The sequence below is a fragment of the Colossoma macropomum genome, unplaced genomic scaffold (genome assembly GCF_904425465.1).
Source record: "Colossoma macropomum unplaced genomic scaffold, Colossoma_macropomum, whole genome shotgun sequence".
Lineage (NCBI taxonomy): Eukaryota > Metazoa > Chordata > Actinopteri > Characiformes > Serrasalmidae > Colossoma > Colossoma macropomum.
This window is the reverse complement of record NW_023494789.1, coordinates 7,660,795-7,681,973: the sequence shown is the minus strand read 5'-3', so window position 1 is coordinate 7,681,973 and position 21,179 is coordinate 7,660,795. Positions and strand designations below refer to the sequence as shown.

Below are 21,179 nucleotides of genomic sequence, written 5' to 3'. Positions count from 1 at the left end.
ACAGAAACCAAAAACCTTGTGGAGACACGATGACGCCACTACATTTGTTTACTGCAAATGAAAAAAAGACACATAACAGAGAAAGAAATTAAAGGTCAAAAGCACAACAAAAACATCACAACAAGCACCAGAGATTTATCAGAGAAGATCAGATAGCTTCCACCAAAAGACACAAAGAGAGCCATGCAGAGTCACTTACTGTACACATATTACAGTACTTATTCCTCTGTTGAACCGCATTACACGATACAGTTACAGAAACCAAAATGCTAACAGTGACAGTGAGCCATGACTTGCTTTGACTGTGTGTACAGTACAGAATAATGTGTAGACGTTACTGTACATACACAAGTAATATAAAGCGTGTGTTCATGTGCATGAGTGTGTGCTCATTTTTGTGCTTACCCTCATGCCCTCGAAGCGTGACAATGCTCTTAGTGGTCTCAGGGCACGTAAGGTCCTCAGTGATTTAATGGCACTTAACTCAGAGTAACCTAAAGCAGTGGCAATCAGACTGACCAAAGACACCTGAAAACACATACAAACAAAGGCAAATACATACAGACACACAATGAGGATAGTCTTAAGTATGGTAACATAAAGCACACATATTAAACAGCACCATACACAATGCCTGCATTCAATGTTTCTGTCTCACCATTTCTTACAACCAAAACATTCCAGTTCCAGCAGTGATGAGGTCTGCAAACTAGAACTGGATTCAATGAGGTGTCACCACAGATCAAACTGGAATGACCCAATTGGTTCACGGAAAGAGAAAGACATGACCCACAGCACTACACTTCAGTGTCCGAAAAATTACAAAAAGCATCCCTCTTGAAAAGCATTCAAACCCCATTTCTATCCTCTTTGCATGATCGTCATTATGTTTTGTCAACCAGGTTGCCTTGCATGAGTAAGCTGTCATTTGAAGTCACCATTCCTCCCTTTTACGATCTGCCCATTGGATATGAGGCCAGGTAGCTAACAAACAGCACTGTGCAAACTGCAGGCTTAAATCATGTTACTCAAGTTGCGTCAGCTTGTTAAATAATCTGAAATGTTTATATACTCTTGTACTATGTATGATATGCTGTTATTTCTAAAAACTGTCAAAAAGTATAGATAAATTGAGGTTTCATTTTTTAGTCTATGAAATGCATGATGCTAATTAGTTGGGCGTAAGCATCCATTACATTCTTACATTAGCCTCATAGCTTCAGTGCACAAAAAAGACACAAACTTTAGGCGCCAAACATCTTGGCTGACTGACTACACATTTAAGGAAAAGGGAAAATGATATTATTTTGCTTATTGTGAGTTCAGGTCCAGGCTAGTTCCCAAGGCAAATGCCCTTTCAGTTTCATTTCAATTCAGTCAATTCAATAGACCCAAACTAGTCCCAAAATAGCATTTACATTCACTGTAACATTTTCAAACTGATTTTTAAAGTAATTATTAGAATTCCTGGATGAAGTCAGGTGCTGTGTGGAGAGTGGGTGTTGGTGTCCTGGTGACAGGCTGGCACTCTCTGAAGACTCAGGGGCCCAGATCCTAATAGTGCAGGCCTGCACGCCCAGTGGCATGTGTGAATGAGGTGGGAATGAGTCACCAATGAGTCAGCAGATAACACACAGCTACCACCACTGTGCCTTTGAGCAGTGCATTTAACCCAGTGTGCTCTGGAGAAACTCTATTAAGGTGGACTTTCAGTTCAGTAACCCCTCCCTGCAGTACAGTTAAAGGAGAGGCTATTTAGAAATAAGGCATTCTGGTGTTCCCAAGTATGCATGGTAAATAAAGACTGCCTTTGCTCTAAATTGACTGAATTAAAATTCTTCTTGGGCCATGCAGCTCTATCAGCTGGAAATCAAGGTCGATGAAACCCTTTCAAATGCTTTAAATTTTGGTAACTTTGTAGTCTTGAAGTCAAACGTGCCCATAATTTTTCACACATTCTTCCACATAACATTCAAGAGTCTGAAGAAAAAATAAAAACTGGCTTTAGTAACAAAATAAAAAAAAAAAAACAGTTTTTTTCACGTTGTGTTTTGGGTAGCTGTTTGAGCAAACAACCAAAAGTATAAAAGCACAGAAATCCTGAGACAATGCACAATCATGAGCTAGGTTTAAAAGCATTGTGAAATTACTGGTCATGCTTTAGCATACTGATTACACAACTACTAAGAAATGTAACCACTACTAACCTGTGAAAAATAGATAAGAATGTTGAAGAGGACGAACAGTTTGGGCAACAAATTGTATAGTAAACTTATGCACAGGCTACATTATGTTTTATTCATCCCAATACGCTAAATTCAGCAAATAAACAGTAACTGTGTATTAAATGTGCAGAAGTGTATTGTCTATAGAGGATTAGCTAACTTGTCTCCTGGAAAATCAAGAAAAAATCCGCATGAGACTGTACAAGTCCAACTATACACAACACTCCCAAAGCACACACACATACACATACACACCAATCAATAAGTGAGGACTGTACATACATCTACAATAAGGAAGTCGAGCCAGCACCAGGCATTGGTGAAGTATTTGACGAAGCCATACGCCACCCATTTCAGCAACATCTCCAGGATGAAGACATAGGTGAAAACTTTGTCAGCATATTCCAGCACTGTTTTTATTGTCTTTCGCTGCTCTATGTAGATATCCTCAAACGCCTGCACAGAAACAGACAAAACAAGAATATTTACACTAACTGGATGGGGAAACTAGGAGCTTACAGCTGAGTTATATAATTTCTTGTGTATGCTAATGATATTTGTTTTTGTGAATAGTGAGTACTGAGCTAGATAGAGACCACCCTTTTGTTTACTTGATTTCCAGTTCAAACAGCCATTAGGTTAACTACTTTGTTATTAAGCAACAAACACTAAGCATAATATCAAACCCATCAGTAGGGTGTGGCACCCTACTGCCACTTTTCCATGTTTTCAATCTTAAACCAATGAGTCACAGTTGTGTCCTCCCACCAATAAGACAACCTAACACTATTGGTCTGAAAGGTTGTGCAGCTGTCAAGAAGTCGTTACTGGGAAAAGGAAATAGACAAACTTGGTAATTAAATAAGCAAGCTGCTGGTGTTCTCAGAATAATGAACTGACCACCCAAGAGCCCAGACCTCAACATTACTGAATTAGGTTTAGGATTACTTGGATCGAACCGATTTCTAAGACTGAACATTTAAGTTGTGAAAAAAGTACAAATGCGGATTTAAAAAAAAAAGTGAAAGCAAGTTTCCTGCAAAGAATGGAAGCTGTTACAAAGGAAAAGGAAAGACACAATAAATGAAATTTTATTCAGTTGTTGTTGTAATTTCCTGTTAAATATATTTCTGTTTTTTCCTGATGCTGAAAAATTAATAACTTGTACTTAATGGTTGTTTTGACTAGAAATCAAATAAATAAAAGATGGCCTCTGACTTCTGCACAGTACTGTAGTTTGTGTAAATAATACCTCAAGGTGGTCATTCTACTGAATTGATTTTGGACTATCAGAATCAATTACATTATACAGCCTCATTTCCCAAAAAGTTGGAAGACTAACTAAAATGTAAATAAAAATAGAATGCAGTGATATGCAAATCATGTAAACCCACAGTACAACAATACAATAGTACAACATATCAAATGTTGAAACAGAAATTTTACTGTTTTTTGAAAAAAATATATACTTATTTTGAATTTAATGCCAGCAATATGTTTCAAAAAAGTTGGGACAGGGGCATGTTTACCAATGTGTTGCATCATCTCTTCTTTGAACAACACTGTAAGCATTTGGGAACTGAGGAGACCAACTGCTGTAGTTTTGAAAGTGAAACGTTTTCCCATTCCTGCTTCATATATTTCAGATGCTCAAAAGTTCGGGGTCTTCTTCGTTTCATAATGCCTCGAACGTTTTCAATGGCACCCAGACTCTTTAACTACAGAGCCATGCTATTGCTCTACGTGAAGAAAGTGGTTTGACATTGTCTTGCTGAAATAAGAAAGGCCTGCCCTGAAAAAGACGTCTGGATGGCAGCATTTGTTGCCAAAACCTGTACATATCGTTCAGCATTAATGGTGCCTTCACAGATGTGCAAGTCTCTCACGTCATGTGCAGTAATGCACCCCCCATACCATTATGGATGCCGGCTTTTGAACTATGCGCTGATAATAAGCTGGGTGGTCATTAACCCGGAGGACACAGTGTCCATGATTTCCAAAAAGAATTTCAAATTTTCATTTGTCAAACCAAAAGACACAAAAGTCACAAAATAACAAATAACAAAACAAAACCCTGCTGATTCGAGATCTTATTAAGGAGCATAAGCTAGATTTTATGTTTGTCAGAAACATGGCTTAGTGATAATGGCACAGCAACTCTACTTGAAGCTGCTCCTGAAAAGTACAGATTTATGCATACAGTAAGACAGGGCAGACGAGGAGGGGGAGTGGCCTGCATTTATAATAGTGACTTTATCTGCAAAAGTACCTCTATTGGTGAATTCATGTCATTTGAGTATGTTGCAATCAACCTTTTTAATGATACACCTGTGTTAATAATTGTAATATACAGACCTCCAAAGCAAAAAAGTACATTTATGTCAGAAATTGCAGAATTATTATCAGTAGCGTCCACAAACTACGATAAGATTCTTCTGTCTGGGGACTTTAACTTACATATCGATAGTCCTTTAGATAGTAATTCATTAGAAGCTCTGCCCACAAGCTTAAACACAAAGGTGTCTCAAATCTCGGATGTTTTCTTATCAGATCACTTCTGTATTTTCTTTCAAATCAATTTAGAAGTAAGTTAAGAGAAACTGTCGTAAATCAGAGCGCTTATGGAGGAAAACTAAACTGTGGGTACACTATGATATTCTCAAAGAGCAGATCTCAGTCTATAATAATGCTATGAAAATATCCAGACAGTCATATCTCTCCAGTGAGAGGTGTGATCTTAGACTCTGAGATCTGTTTTACCCCACATGTAAACACGGTCACTAAAGTAGCTTTTTATCATTTAAGAAACATCGCTAAAGTTCAGCCTTTTCTATCTCAGAGCGACGCAGAGAAACTTGCTCATGCATTTGTTACAAGCAGACTTGACCACTGTAACGCTCTTCTTACTGGACTTCCTAAGAAAACTACACATCCCTTACAACTCATGCAAAATGCAGCAGCGTGCATCCTAACAAAAACAAAAAAAGGGAGATATCACATCACTCCCGTTTTGAAAGAACTGCACTGGCTGCCTGTATCATTCAGGATAGATTTCAAGGTTCTGCTACTAGTCTTTAAAGCTCAAAACCTAGCACCTGCTTACATCACAGAGTGTCTGTCTGTTTATGTTCCGGCACGTAATCTAAGATCTGCAGATAGTGGCCTTCTACAGATACCCTCTGTAAAATACAGAAAACATGGAGAGGCCTCTTTCAGTTATTCTGCTTCTAAACTGTGGAACTCAATTCCACCTTTTATTAGTCAGTCAAGCTCAGTGCTCACTTTTAAGAAACACCTAAAAAAGCACCTCTTTAAATTAGCATTTAACTAAAACTGAATGTCTTGTGGTGTTTATCTTATGATTTAATCTTCTTGATTTTCTTCTGATTCTAATTAAATACTAATGATCTCTTCTATAACTATGTTTTATCACCTGTCTGTAAAGCACTTTGAGCTGCCACCGGCAAGAAAAGTGCTATATACATACAATTATTATTATTATTATTATTATTATTATTATTTTCCAGTTCTCTTTAATGAGTTTGGGCCCAGAGAATGTGGTGGTGTTTCTGCATCCTATATATGTTTTTTTTTTTGATTGGTGAAGTTTGAACTGGCATTTGTGGATGCAGCAACGAACTGTGTTCACAGACAATGGTTTTCAGGAGTGTTCCTGAGCCCATGTAGAGATTTTAACTCAGAATCGTGTCTGTTTTTTAATGCAGTGCCACCTGAGGAAGATCATAGCCATCCAGTGTTGATTTTTGGCCTTGTTCCTTGCATACGAAGATTTCTCTGGATTCTTTGAATCTTTTAATGATATTATGTACCATAGATAATGAAATCACCAGGTTCTTTTCTATTTCACATTGAGAAACATTATCCTTGAATTGTTGTACTATTTGCCTGAGCAGTTTCACCTTATCAACTTCTGAAAGACTCAGTCTCTCTGGGATGCTCTTTTATACCCTATCATGGTACTGACCTGCCAATTAGCCACCAGGTGATTTTTTAGCATTACACAACTTTACCAGTGTTTTGCTGCCCCTTCCCAACTTTTTTGAAATGTAATGCTGGCATCAAATGGGCATATGTTTTTCAAAAAAACAATAACAGTTTTTAGTTTCAACATTTGATATGTTGAATTTGTGCTATTTTCAATTAATTACAGCGTTCTGCATATCATTGTATTCTGTTTTTATGTCCTTTTTTATATGAGTAAACATTTACATTTACATGGGTACCTAATGTATTTAGTGTACCAAATTATGCCAAAATAATCAAATTAAATGTATTTGATGATGCACTGAACTGTTTCCTAAAGAATCGTAACTGAATTGAATAGCTAGTGTATATGTATACGCATGTGCAAAGCGTTTGTGTGTTTCAGGGTAGAAGAGTGTCTGCAAGTGCACATTCTCACCAGAGCTCCACTGCTTAGGAGGATCATGAAAATGATGAAGGACTCGAACCAGTTGTGCTCGACAATGACAAAGCATGTCTTCCTCAGAGTCCACCAGCTCCTCCATCTTCCCTTCTCTACGTCCACCTGACAACACTGAAACCTCATCACACAGCCTACAACAGAGAGGGTGGTGGGTATCGTGAGATGAAAAGAGAAAAAATCGTATTACAAGCAGGAGTCAAATACTCTAAAAGGAAAATGTCTTCTAATCTGCAAAAGACTCTCACATGTGATTTAAATTAAGCCCATGTAAAGTGACAGGAATGAAGGTAATCTACGTTAGCTGTGTGGACAGGGGATTGATTGACTTGGGGAAAGCCTCAATCATGTTCCAGATCCTATTCACTCCTTCACCCATTCACCCTTCAATGAGCAACGCTGTACTACAGAGTTAATCTGACTAAGGAGGAGAAATCCCTTCTCTTTGTACAGTTTCAAAAGAAGCTCTTTCTGTCTTTGTGTCTATTTATCTCCCTTCAAAAGTAATAATATTAATAAATAATAATAAAAATAATGCTAATAACAGTAATGCTAATGACAGTTAGTATTTGTCTGTGTAATCAGTTATTCACATAAGGCATTCTGTTTGGAATTAAAAATGATATGCATCATATATAACGAAGTTTTTACTGGCTATGAAACCTAAACCGCAGAGAACAGTGGGACAGGAGCAGCTCATATAGCATCTCATTTTTTCTGTAGGTAAACAGGCAGTATGTTTAATCATGTTTGGCTAAAACACAAAGACAAACGCTAAATCAACAAAGGAATCTGAAACGGATCACCTTTCACAGTAAACTACGGTAAACTAAATAACTGAACACAACAACAAAACCTTCAGTGTTTTCAGTTTTTATTCATTTTTCTCAATTATCCTAAGAATATATATTATAGGATGGAGGGATCATATTATTGTCAGCAGATATTTGCATAAAAATATTCACATTGGACTGATGTTTAGACTTCACTGATACTTCAAACCGATATTTGATGATGTATTTATTGTATTCCGGAGAATTAGAGTTTAGAGAATTTAGGTGATGCAGGATTTATTGTGCTAACATATCAGCATTTTATTCATTTTACTGCATCTGTAACCATCTACAAATAAATGTTACATTTCCAGATGGATCAAGTCACAATTTCTACATTTTATTAAAGTTTGGCAGATATGTACATGAAAAATAGGTCACACATTGTTTGGATGGTCCTCTATAGACGATCTACAGATACTTATATTATTTACAAACTTTCTGGTGATACTCAGTTGATTATCAACAACATTAAGGTTAGGGTTAGGTTTAGGAGTAGGTGCAGGTTTTGCCTTGAGGTTAGGGTTAGGTTTAGTGTTAGGGACAGATTTAACAATCTTTCACACACAACTTCAAGTTCAGTTGTATTTAATGGATATTTAATTGAAAGTTGGTTAAATGTAGACTGAGCATCTACAACATCTACAGTGGACCATCTGAATAAAGTGTTACCAAAAAATATTGGATATTGGCATCGGTGCAGCCCTATATGAAATATTTTCTTATTATCTGAATTTCAAAAATTGAAAAAAAGTTGAAACCCACATGCCTTATATAAAATTGACTTACTTTCTGGTTGTGGTGGACTTCTGTGCTTAGCCTAGTTCACACTGAAGCTATTAATAATGGCATTCGTGGCCTCCTACTGTACTGCTAGTGGAAGCTAATGTCAGTTTAAATCCAGTTCTGCCATGTAGCTGCTCGGGATTCTACTGACAGATACCAACTCCTGATTCTCCAACTCCTGAAGTCCTTTCTGTCCTCGACCTACTCTCTTGCACTCTCATGCACATTAACCCCCCCCAAGCACACATATACACACCACATGATGCACACACCTTCAGTGAAGCAGTCCTCTGGGTCCAGTGACTCTTCTGGCTCTAGCTCTACTGATTCGGCCCCCTCTCCGGGGGGTCGGATGTCCACTGTGCTTCCTTCGGACGAGCTGAGTACCGTGTCCACGGGAAGCTTCTATGCATACACACACGCACACACACAGACGTGCATGAAGATAGCCACGCAAGCAGAGGCACACACACACACACACACACACACACACACACACACACACACATGCAAACACATGATTAAAACCTCTGTAGAAGGTTCACAGGTCTCTTCAGGTTCTTGCACTTTTTTCATTGACTCATGCAGCTTCAGTCAGATCATTCAAAAGTACCTACGAGCCTGTGGATTTATTGATTTGTTTCAATTTTGTCCGGATTGGTAGCCGTGTGCTGTGAGGTTCAGCACGGGCTCATGGGTAATCTCACATTTAGCTGTGGGTACGTTTGATGTGCCTTCATTCCTTCCTCATGCAATTTTTTTTGAATCAAGGTGCATTTTTTTAAAAAAATCCAAGCTTGTGATCTCGTCAACAAATGTTGAGTGCTTTGAGTATTTTCATGTCCAGTGCAAACAACAACCCACCTTTCCCCCCCCACCCAAAAAATAAAAGATATCTATGTGATTATTCCATGACAGATCAATTACAATAATCCAGATTACAACATATTAGAACATAATCCCGCCCCACTGAATGCATTTCCTTTGATTGACATGAAAACACAGGGTGGAAGTCCATTCCGTTAAGCAGCGGTCAAGCTTCGGTCCGCCAGTCGGAGTTTGAAGAGGAGGGGAGCCGCATTAGCAAATATCTAACACCAGGACCACACGCTAAGTCTGAGACAGCATTCTCTTTACACATTTTCTCTCAAATCACTAAAACAAAAACACATCAGTTACATAACTGATAGACTGTTGTGGTGCTTTTAGAGGTGGGGCCAAAAATATTCACTAACCTTGTACTGCCATGATTATTACTACAAAAAATTTATATTAACAACAAAAGACTTCAAAAAATTTAGAATATCAAAAATATAGCCTTTCATTCCTATAGTCTTTTATATAGTGCAGGTTCTCTGACCTTTTACTGGACATTAATATTTATACACACTGCAATTTTTTTTTACATTATCCATATTGTTATTCTAACTAAGCAGCACCACAATTCTACATTTAGTGTGCTGGAAGAAATGAGACACAACATCCACTACTAAACTGCTGACTGAGTAGTGTTCTATATGAGGCCTGTTGATGAAACATTACAGGCCTATGCCATAACGAAATATATATATTTAGAGCTTGTCGTCTAGTCTATACATTGTATATCCAAGATAAAGGTATAAGTATGGCATGATCTGTTCGTCAACAGTCTCTCTATAATCTGCTGTGTGCCACAGGAATGATGTAATCACGGCAGAACACAGTCTGCAGAGCAGCTGAATTCTACAGCGTGGGTGTGACTGCGGCCGGATCGATGCGAAGGCCAGCCAGAGTGAAAACAATGCGCACGAATGCTGTCTGAAACCGAGTGGCAGCACTGGTTGCCGTGGTACCCAGCTAATGCGGCGCAGGGGAATGATGTAAGCATGCTGTGTGCAGATTCAGAATGTTCCAGAATGTTCTAGATTGTCTCCCAGATTTTATTTTTATTAATATTAGAGGCAAAGCTGTGCAGGCCCATTCAAGCAGAACTGGTCCTCAGAGCTAATGTCATCTTTTCTTTTTTTCACCAATGATTTCCTGTGCCTTTTACAGTTTGCTTCACAGCAGCAAAACTATTTCAAGAAATGGTGGTTTCTTTGCGACTCTCCTGCCACCCCCTCTATGTTTTGCTTTTGCTTTCTTTGGTCCAATTGGGAACAGCCGTCTACGACTTCCAGTATTTTGAGCAAACCTCCTCGTTAGAGCAAGCTTAGGGAAAATATGCAAATTCATCCAAAGCAAGGTTAAACAAAAACACAACAGATTTCAAATTGAAAGTCGATTTTTGCTCAAATCATTAGCTTGATGAACGATTAGCTTGGTTTCAATCAGGGTTAAATTGCCAAATCACTGGCATGACAGCTGTACTGACACCACCATGTAGGTACAGACCAGAATACAGACCCTTAGTGGACAAGGCTTTAATAACACTTTACCACAACAGCAGCATCACAGCCATGTACGCTGCTGAAATTTTACAAAGCTGAGAGCATTTATGATGAACTAATATAGACAGCCTACAAATGTTCCTTATGTCAACTGTTAAGGATTTAATATACAACCCTGTTGATACCAAGCTGATAGTTGAATTAACTGGTTACATAGCTGCAATAGAATATAGCAGCTTTCATCATTCCATTATGGACCATTTTGATGTCAAGATGCAATCAAACAAATATGTGACATGGACTAATTCTACTGAGGCAAAGTCATTCCTTTTTTCTCACTCATTCACGCACTCACTCTCATTCTTTCAAACATGTGCTCACACTCTCTTCCTCACTCACTCATCATACAGTAAATCTGTTCAGCTTTGGATGCTCAATGGCTGACTGATCAAGTCTAAAATAAAAAAGAAACAATTAAATCAGAACAAAAAAAAAATGAAATATAAAAGATGCGCAATGGCTTGAACTATAGATGGGAAATGATGGACTTGCTCATTCCGTATGATTGTTGATACTGCAAAGAAGCCCGGTGCTACAACAGAAACACAAAATCCAAGTAAAGAAAAAAAAAATGAAACCAAAACGCTAACAGCTGACTCTCTCCAGTGCAGGGGGGGGTTTCAAAGGGGATTGGGGAGGGCACAGGCATAGAAAGAAAAGAAAGGGCAATCCGTTCCAAAAGAGAGAGTAAAAATGAGAGAGAGGGAGAGGGAGAGAGAGAGAGAGACGATAGTTTGGTTGGGTTTAGATGGCAGAGGCAGTCTTCATGGTTAGTGTGTGGGAAGAGGAAAGACTCTTACAGGGGTCTCTCAGAGAAAACCTGGGGTTCGTCTCTCATTACGCTGCAATAACAGGTCACACACAGAGAGATACACACTTCACAAAACATGGATAACAACGTCGGCAACTTCAACACACCACCAGGAAAAGATTACAAGGAGGAAGAAAGGAGATTAAGAACAATCTGACAATATTGCTTCCTGAGTTATGGAGATGAACTGAGAAACCACACACACTCATTTACACACGTGCATGTGAGCTCGCTCACACGCACACACACACACGCACACACAGTACACAATATGCATGCACAAACTTAAGCACACCCAATTTCACCCTGGGCAAGGATGCTGCATTTAGCAATTTCTTCAGCAAGCTCACTCCATTCATAGTCTGGGCTGAATGATTCTGTGCCTGCTCAGTTGGTTGTAAATAATAAACATTACTCCGTGTGTGTGTGTGTGTGTGTGTGTGTGTGTGTGTGTGTGTGTGTTTGTGTTTGTGTGTGTGTAGCAGTGTGTGTACTGATATAATGAGAGCATTCAGCAACTGTACCTGCTACAAGGCCCAGAGGTTTGTCTTAACTAGCTGACTATGATCTGGGTCATATGAGCACTGGGGCCTTTGGCATGACACACAGACACACAGACACACACACACACACAGGATGAACTACATGTGTAATAGAAGATGATGCAATGGCAACATAACTCAATGCAACTTCACTGTCCCTTTCAGGGAAAAAGTCCTACTTGAATCCACTTTAAACGCACTTCCAATGAATAACTTTCCATTTATAATAACAATAAAACACAAATCAAGACTTTGCTGTTCTTTGTTTTTTAAGACAATAATTACACATTAATCAACACCATTCTGATATTTGTCCAGCCAGTTTAAAGCACTTTCCTTACCTCTTTGCTGCCCTCCACATCGGATGAATCGCTGCTGAAATCTTCAGTATTCAGATTCTCAAAGTCCGACTCTCCCACCGCGATGGGCACGGTAACAGTGAGACTGGGGTTGTGGATAAACGACATGTAGTCCCCTTCCTCAATGCCGTACTTCACGTGACCTTCGACCCCGTTTCCAGGGGACACACAGCCCTCCTTGAGGAAGTCCTTGCCTAGGTCGACAGCCACTGGAGCATGGTTGGCCAGGCAGTTCTCTTTGCCGTCGCTGTGAAGGTCATCCAAGGGCTTCTCCTCATCCAGGGCCCCGGGCTTGCCACCGGCCAGGAACAGGCTCTGGAAGAACTGCTGAAGGACCGACTTGATCAGGGCGATGCCCTTCTGGATGCGGCCTACGGCGATCTGCAGGTTGTTCATCTCGCTGTCGTCGTCTGTGGCAGCCAGGTTGTCAGCACTGAAAGAGCTCAGCAGCAGGGCCAGGAAGAGGTTTAGTACCTGCAATGCAACCGCAAACATGATATACAATGTAATACACAGCGTTAACACCATCCTGAACACCATCACCACGATATATCTGCACTGAGAGCGATGAAAAGAACTCAAAAACTACTGCCACTACAGTGCATTTTCTTGAATGGTACTTAAGTACCACAGGAGTAATGTTACTTTTTCTAGGGTTTATTTCTAATAGAGTATTCAGTATGGCTATTTTAATTTCCAATTGCTGTTACAGAGTCAAAAAAACACCAGCTTTTCACAACTCAACTTAAAAAATCAATTAGCTGGATGGTTAACTACTACCTAAATAGCTGCTTTGTTCTTTGTTCAGGGAAAAAAGACAAAAAAGACAAAAAAGGAAAAGGCAACAGAGTGCATGAAAATCTACAGATCTTACCACCAGGTTGCCGATCACCATGACCAGCATGAAAACGATGAGGCACATGGTCTGGCCGGCCACCTCCATGCAGTCCCACATAGTCTCGATCCATTCTCCACACAGCACACGGAACACGATCAGGAAGGAGTGGAAGAAGTCCACCATGTGCCAGCGCGGCAGCTCACAGTCCTCCGAGATCTTACACACACATTCACGATAGCTTTTCCCAAACAGCTGCATGCCTACCACAGCAAAGATGAAGACGATGATGGCCAGGACGAGGGTCAGATTGCCCAGGGCGCCAACTGAGTTCCCGATGATCTTGATCAGCATGTTTAGAGTGGGCCATGACTTGGCCAGTTTGAACACTCTCAGCTACAGGACAGGGAAATGAGGTTAGAGGAGAACAAGAGGAGAACATACGTGAACAGATGCAGAGTGAATTTTAAAAACAGTAAAAGTTTGGAAGCGGTTTGGAACTTTAGAATCAATTTCTCATGACATAAATAGAAAGGGCAAAAGGTTATTTGTGGTCATAACATGCATATATGTAAAATGTCTGGGACAAATGAATCTTTTATTGGTCCTTTTTTTTTAACCAAGAAAATGTTACTTACATAAACGTCTTTTTGTGGGGTTTGACACAAAAAGATGCGAACTAACTAAAGATACTTAAAGCATAAATGCAACCATAGCTAAAGATTAAGGAAGACATTAGCATTGTATCATTTGTATAAAGATATATGGCCTCCAATAGTTTCCATTAATTACCAGCAACATCAGCGGTTTGGATTAAGATTTCGTTAATGCAATACACCTGTAAATGCAAATCAAGAACGGCTTCCTCACCAATCTGAATGACCTGAGCACAGACAGACCCTCCACATTGGCCAGGCCCAGCTCCATCAAGCTTAAGCTCACAATGATGCCATCAAATATGTTCCAGCCCTCCTGAAAGTAGTAGTAAGGGTCCAGGGCAATGACCTTCAGACACATCTCAGCTGTGAAGATCCCTGTGAACACCTACAGAGGTACATACTCATTCAGCTCTGTACACACTTCAGCAGCTTAGAATAACAGTGCTGACTTAAATAAGTGTCCTATTAAAATTCATATTGTAATCAAACTCTCAGACATTGTTTATTGTGAAGGCCCACTATGGCTACAGTTTCATTAAAACAAGGACATACTTCAAATTATGATTCTTCAAGGGTTCTTTCATAAAGAAAATTGTTCTATATAAAATCATGACCAAAGAAACCACTGCATGATTAAATATTGTGAAACGTTCTTCAGATTGATGGAAAATGTGCTGTGGATGGTTCTGCACAGAACCTTTTTAAAATGGGTTCTATATAGCACCAAAAAGTGTTCTTCTATTGTGAGTGTCAAGCCTGTAATAATAGAAAAACCCTTTCTGGTGCTACATAGAACCATTTACAGCACATTCTCCATCAATCTGAAGAACTCTTTCATGATGCAAAGAACGCTTTAATCATGAAAAGCGTTCTTTGAGTGTTCATGGTTCTATATAAAACCATTTTCTTTACCAAAGAACCCTTGAAGAACCATCATTTTTTGAATCTGTAGATAAAAGAACACAGAATATATGTGTCGGTTTATATATTCTAGAGTTGAGATTCATTGTTTGTTGTCTTTCTAACAAAATCGTGAACATCCATCTAAAACAATATTTGTCATATTTCCCCAGTTGTCTTTCACTAAATGCTACAGAACGCTGTTGTAGAAATGTTCAGTGGGATTTTAAAAATTCAACAGAATATATTTTTACACCTCAATAACACTTTTTGACATGCTTTAACAATCAGGCTTGGGAGGGTTACTTTTAAAATGTATTCTGTTACAGATTACTGACTACCTGTTGTAATTGTAACCTAATCCAAAGAGATTACTATATTAAAGTAATTTAATTGGATTACTTCGCAGTACTTCTGGATTACCTGTCTTTTTAAACTTGTATAGTTAAATAAAGAAGAGATAAAAATCATTAAAAATAATTTCAAGACTTTTTCACCAAGATTTTAGCAAACACAAAAACTTTACTGTTTTCTGAAATAGAATGATAGATTATAGGTGACTTAAATACTGTGCCTCATACAAACAGTCACTGATTTTACGATTAGCGAAGCAGACAAATTTAAGTCGAGAAATATATAGAAATATTTCAAACACAAAGAGGACACATTTGAAATCAAGGTAGAACTCCTCAGAAAAAAGACTGAGTGACAGGAAAATGAAGGAAGACTAAAAGGGAACACAGTGAAACAAGTAACAGCTGATCCAGTTCATTAAGTTCAACATGTAAACACCATATGGTTTAAAAGTATACTGCTTTCCTCTGATTTTGCATTATTTGTTAAAAATCTGTTGGTTACCATGCTGAAGTCAAAAGATCAATCAGGCAGAAATCAAATTTGAGACCCCTCATCACCAGTAATTACAAATAGATGGCATTTCAAAAACTGTCCATCATGTGTGTTCTGTCTGCTAAAAGGCTGTCCTGGCTCATAAGGTTTCATGTTGGTGTGTCATGCTCTGACTTTGATGATGGTAGTTCGCAGATGCTTCCTAATCAGCTTTCAAGGGTTTCAGTGCAAAGACATCAACGTGTACTACGAGGGAGCTGATCACCTTAGTTACAAATAATGATCAATTACACACATTAACATTTTGCACCCATCATTCAAAAACTATTGAAAGAAAGAATAATACTTAAACCAACTTTGCCGCTCATGAGACTTCGCTCCCTTCTCACGATTCAAGGCTGTTTGTTAACGTTAGCTCACTTCAGCATTAAAATCTGGCAAGTTGCACGGAGGAGGGCTGTCAAAAAGCTAAATTTATAACTCATCAAATTGTAGAATTTCACAGAGCAACAAAAGAGAATAAGTGACTTCCAGATCAGATCAGTCTGCTGATCTCAATTCTGACAGTGAAAATAAAATACTTCCTAAAAGTTCTGTTAACTGGCAGAATAAATGACTGAAGTGCTGCTGGCGAGGGGGATTCTTTAGAAAGCTCTCCTGGCAGCAGAGGCCTCTGCCCCTCCTCCCCACCAAAACTCTTCAAATCTACATGATTCACAGGACATATTTATCATTACGGTGGCGAGTCTGCCTGTATGTGGTTTGAATGTAATCCTGCTGGTAATCACATCATCTTTAAAATGCACCTGTAATCTGATTACAGTTACAGTGATTACAGTTACATTCTTTGTATCCCAATTACATAACACCGTTACATGTATTCCGTTACTACCCAACACCGCAACAATTCAAAACAGGAAAAGAGCATTCAGTATCAAAATAACCACAAGGAGCAATTTCATCATTTGCTTCTATTTTACTGCATTAGCAATGCAGTCAAGTCTAATATGATGTAATTCTGTGTGGCAATTTTCTTTAGAAATTATCTTAAATTCTAATTTTTAATAGTTTTTAGTCCCCTAATGCTGGGGTAAAATGGCTATTTCTGCCTTTTAATCTACTCTGCTTTTAAGTCAATCTCTCAATGATGTTGTCGTGCCTGCAATAAAAAAAAAGTAAAGCTGAAACTTTTTTTGCCACATTGTGAGCAGCAAACAGATCCAGGAATAAATTTTGAACAAATGCCTATGATATTACCAATAAACCTGCTGTAATATAGATTTCATTCTGTATAAATTTTGTTCATGTAAAATGAGTAAGCAAACAATAAAGCTTACAAAAATGCACTGTTTGTGTTTCTCAGGTGAAAAGCAGTTTTGTTATTCCACTCTTATACCAGCTTTCTGTGCTAAGAAAATAATGTAATGAAAGTAGAAATTCTATTCAAAACAAAGCACAGGAATTAGCATTTGTGAGGTTCTCACCAGGTTTCCAACAGAGAGCACATCGTTGAACTCTTTGGTCATGGGGTAGTGTTCCATGGCCATGAAGAGCGTGTTGAGGACGATGCAGATGGTGATAGCCAAGTCTACAAACGGGTCCATCACCACCAAGCTCACAATCTGCTTCACCTTCAGCCAAAGTGGACAGCAGTCCCAGATCAGGAAGGTGTTGGCAAATTTGTACCAGCATGGAGGACACTTCTGCCTGGACTCCTCTAGCTCTGTACAGAGGTCAGGAAAGCATAACATGACACAGATTAATCGCACTGCACTACGCAAAAACAGATTCAGACAAGGTATGAATGTACACACATACAAAGTGGCTCTGTGTATGTGGACACTGTGTGAAGATAAGAGTGGGAAATGTTTTACGGACAGTGTTTAAAGGGCACAGAGAGTCTTAGGAAGGTGTGAGTCAGCGGCTGTAGACTGAACATCTCCAGTGTGAGAGTGTGTGTCATACCCTCCATGGTGTTTGTGAGAATACTGGCCACACTCATAGCTCTTTTTCTTGCCACCGCATCATCCAGGTAATCAGAGGCCTGATGTGACCCTGACCGTTTCTTACGGGCTTCAGACTCTGTAGTTGTGCCCTGGAAGAAGAGAAAGAGAGAAACGCAGGACATATAGAGAGCAAAGAAGAACTCTGTTGAGGATTCATGCATTTGAGTGCCCCATCTTGTATATGCCATGACACCTTCATCTTACATTTTGTTGAATGATTTCTTGCTCATAGCTCACAGAATGTCATTAAACAGTGCCGCAAAATGACAGTAATAACACTTGAATTCTAAGCAATGAGCAACTGTCAGACATTCTTGATATGCTAATGTAAGATGTACCTCAGGAAGCAACCGGCCAATCGGTGATGTAGGCACAGACGTCCCACCCACCAAAGAAACCACTCCATTGCAGTCCACTGTGCAGTGCATCTTCCCATTGGCTGGGAGCACGATCCGGGGGGCACCGAGGCTGCACTGACTGACGGTCGAGTTTCTCCTCTCGATGCGCCGTGGCACAAAGAGCGATCCTCGACGACTGTCACTGTCCTCAAATGTACTGTGCTCATCATCTGCAAAATCATTCTCTGAGCCGAAGTCTCGCGCTCGACCGCGAAAGCTGAACAAACTGGCACGACTGTTCCTCCTCGGAGAGAACAGAGAACCTCGGATACTGAGGAGAGACTGAGGGAGAGAGAGAGATACAATCATGAACACACACAAACCATCAGGGTCAAGGTTAAACTGTACAATCTTGTTCCAAAAACTTAAGCCAGCCAAGAACATTATTTAAGATCATTTATCTCAGGAAAGAGTGTTTCTGCTTGTAAAAACTCTATATAACGTTTCATAAACCTAAATACAAATAAACATAAATGCGGTTTTCTTAAATAACATGAATACTGTTTCTTGTTTTTTAAGAAAGTTATTATTATCTTATGATTTGAACAGATGAACACGGTTTTGTTCCTTTTCCTTGATGCAGCTCCAGCTACATCATGGATGTTACATTCCATGACCATCACACTTGATTTAACTTAATGAAGTACAACCCTGTTTCCAAAAAAGTTGGGAGGCAGTGCAAAATGTAAATAAAAACAGAATGCAATGATGTGCAAATCATTTAAACCTTTTATACAATTCAAAACAGTATAAACACAACATATCAAATGTGGAAACAGAGAAATTTTATTGTTTTTTGAAAAATATATGCTCACTTTGAATTTAATACCAGCAACACATTTCAAAAAAAGTTGGGACGGGGCAACAAAAGACTAGTAACGTTGTGCTGAAAAAACAAATGGTGGAACATCTCACTGTTAATTAGGTTAATTGGCAACAGGTCAGAAACATGATTAGGTATGAAAAGAGCATCTCAGAGAGGCTGAGCCTTTCATAAATAAAGATGGGGAGGAGTTCACCACTCTGTGACAGACTGTGTGGGCAAATAGTGCAACAATTCAAAAATAACATTTCTCAATGTAAAATACCAAAGAACCTGGGGATTTCATCATCCATTGTACACAATATCATTAAAAAATTCAGAGAATCTGGAGAAATCTCTGTATTTAAGCAACAAGGCCAAAAAACAATACTGGATAGCTGTTATCTTTGGGCCCTCTAGCGGTCATATATAAACAAATGCAGAAATGTTGCCGCCTTCTCTGGGCCCAAGCTCATTTATGATGGACAGAGGTGAAGTGGAAAAGTGTTCTGTGATCGACGAATCAAAATTTTAATTTTTTTTTTTGGAAATCATGGACGCCGTGTCCTTCAGGCTAAACAGGAGAGGGACCATCTTGTTTGTTATCAGCACATGGTTCAAAAGCCAGCATCAGTGATGGTATGGGGGTGCATAAGTGCACATAGCATGAGTGACTTGCACATCTGTGAAGGCACCATTAATGCTGAACAATATACACACATTTTGTAGCAATATATGCTGTTATCCAGATGACGTCTTTTACAGGGAAGGTCTTGCTTTTTTCAGCAAGACAATGTAAAACCACATTCTGCATGTATTACAACAGCATGGCTCTACAGTAAAAGAGTCTGGGTGCTAAACCGGCCTGCTTGCAGTCCAGACCTGTCACCAACTGAAAACATTTGCCACATTATGAAACTAAAAATACAACAAAGGAGACCTGAACTGTTGAGCAGCTGAAATCACGCAAGAATGGGAAAACATTTCACTGTCAAAGTTACAGCAATTGGCCTCCTCAGTTCTCAAACACTTTCTGAGTGCTGTTAAAAAAAAGACGTGATGTAACACTGTAATAAACATGTCCTTGTCCCAGCTTTTTTGGAATATTTTGCTGGTATTAAATTCAAAATAGGTATATACTTTTCAAAAAACAATACACTTTCTCAGTTTCAACATTTGATACGTTGTCTTTCCACCATTTTCAATTAAATATAGGATTTAAATGAATTGCACATCATTTTTAATTACATTTTGCACAGCTTCCCAAATGGGGTTGTATAAGGAAGTATTGATTAGATAAAGCAGGATTTGGACGATAACAACAAACATGGGCTACTTCAAAGATAGACTTCTAATTTTTAAGCTAACATAATTACAAACATAAAATTACAATTTACTGTAGAAATGTTTATAAATGTTTATTAATGAATATTAGTGTTTTTCCAGACTAAATAAACACCCACATTAATGGCATTTTCTCACATGGCCTAAGACACTTGCACAGTATTGCAAAAAGCCAACAAATGTAAAATGTCTTCTAGTCTCTCTACTATTCATTATGTAATACATGCTGAGATTTTTTTTTAGTCTGATGATTAAGTACAGTGCCCACCACCATCTGATGTGCACAGCATCAACTACATTACCCACAAGGCCACATCAGCGCGAAACAGGAAGTCACCTGGTTTGGGGTGGAGCACTTCTTCTCGTAGGAGAGTCTGTTAGCATCTATGGAGAAGCGAAATCCCGATCGCCTGATGCTGTCTTCCGACTCCGATTTGTGGAACTTCTCCTGGTCTGCCTTCTCCTCTTCCTCCTCCTTTTGTTTTCTTTTTTTACGCCTATTCCGCCGCTCCTTGGCGCTCTTGGAGCTGAGTCTGGACCCCCCAGAGGAACTCTCCTCCGACAACCCGCCCCTCCCGCTGTACTCGCCGCTCTCTGTCGCTGCTGCCGCGGCAACCTGCCAGCCAACCACAGCACAGGCACCGTTGTCAGGGGCAACAAGGGCTAGACTTAGTTCAAGCTCACATACCAGGAGCAGAAACAGACAGACCCAAATATCAGCTTTTGGAGACAGACGGACAGTGAGGGAAGTAAACAGAAAGGAGTATGAGAAAGAAGCTTGTCTTTTAGCTGCAGGATTACATGAATTCAATTCAAATGCTAGGCTTCTTCCTTCCCCTCCATTTCATTTTTAACATGGTGTTCTCTTTCTCTAACTCATGAGTCACTGTTTGATTCTATGTGACATCACTGCTCCCTTGATAATGAGAAGAGGCTTTAGGTGCCTCTTATGACCTT

The 21,179-nt window shown here is 39.2% G+C and overlaps 1 protein-coding gene across 1 annotated transcript in view; it reads right to left on the bottom strand.

Annotated features, from left to right (window-relative positions):
- Window positions 1-21,179, bottom strand: part of scn1lab (sodium channel, voltage-gated, type I like, alpha b) — a 50,630-nt gene that overhangs the window by 7,979 nt on the left and 21,472 nt on the right. Inside the window, exons 11-21 of the mRNA XM_036569954.1 lie at window positions 20,560-20,838; window positions 18,017-18,358; window positions 17,638-17,767; window positions 17,157-17,395; window positions 14,135-14,308; window positions 13,304-13,660; window positions 12,412-12,903; window positions 8,561-8,693; window positions 6,649-6,803; window positions 2,508-2,681; window positions 406-528 (exon numbers count right to left, since the gene is read on the bottom strand). Of these exons, the coding sequence (XP_036425847.1) occupies window positions 406-528; window positions 2,508-2,681; window positions 6,649-6,803; window positions 8,561-8,693; window positions 12,412-12,903; window positions 13,304-13,660; window positions 14,135-14,308; window positions 17,157-17,395; window positions 17,638-17,767; window positions 18,017-18,358; window positions 20,560-20,838 (2,598 nt within the window). The remainder of the gene's footprint in view (window positions 1-405; window positions 529-2,507; window positions 2,682-6,648; window positions 6,804-8,560; window positions 8,694-12,411; window positions 12,904-13,303; window positions 13,661-14,134; window positions 14,309-17,156; window positions 17,396-17,637; window positions 17,768-18,016; window positions 18,359-20,559; window positions 20,839-21,179) is intronic.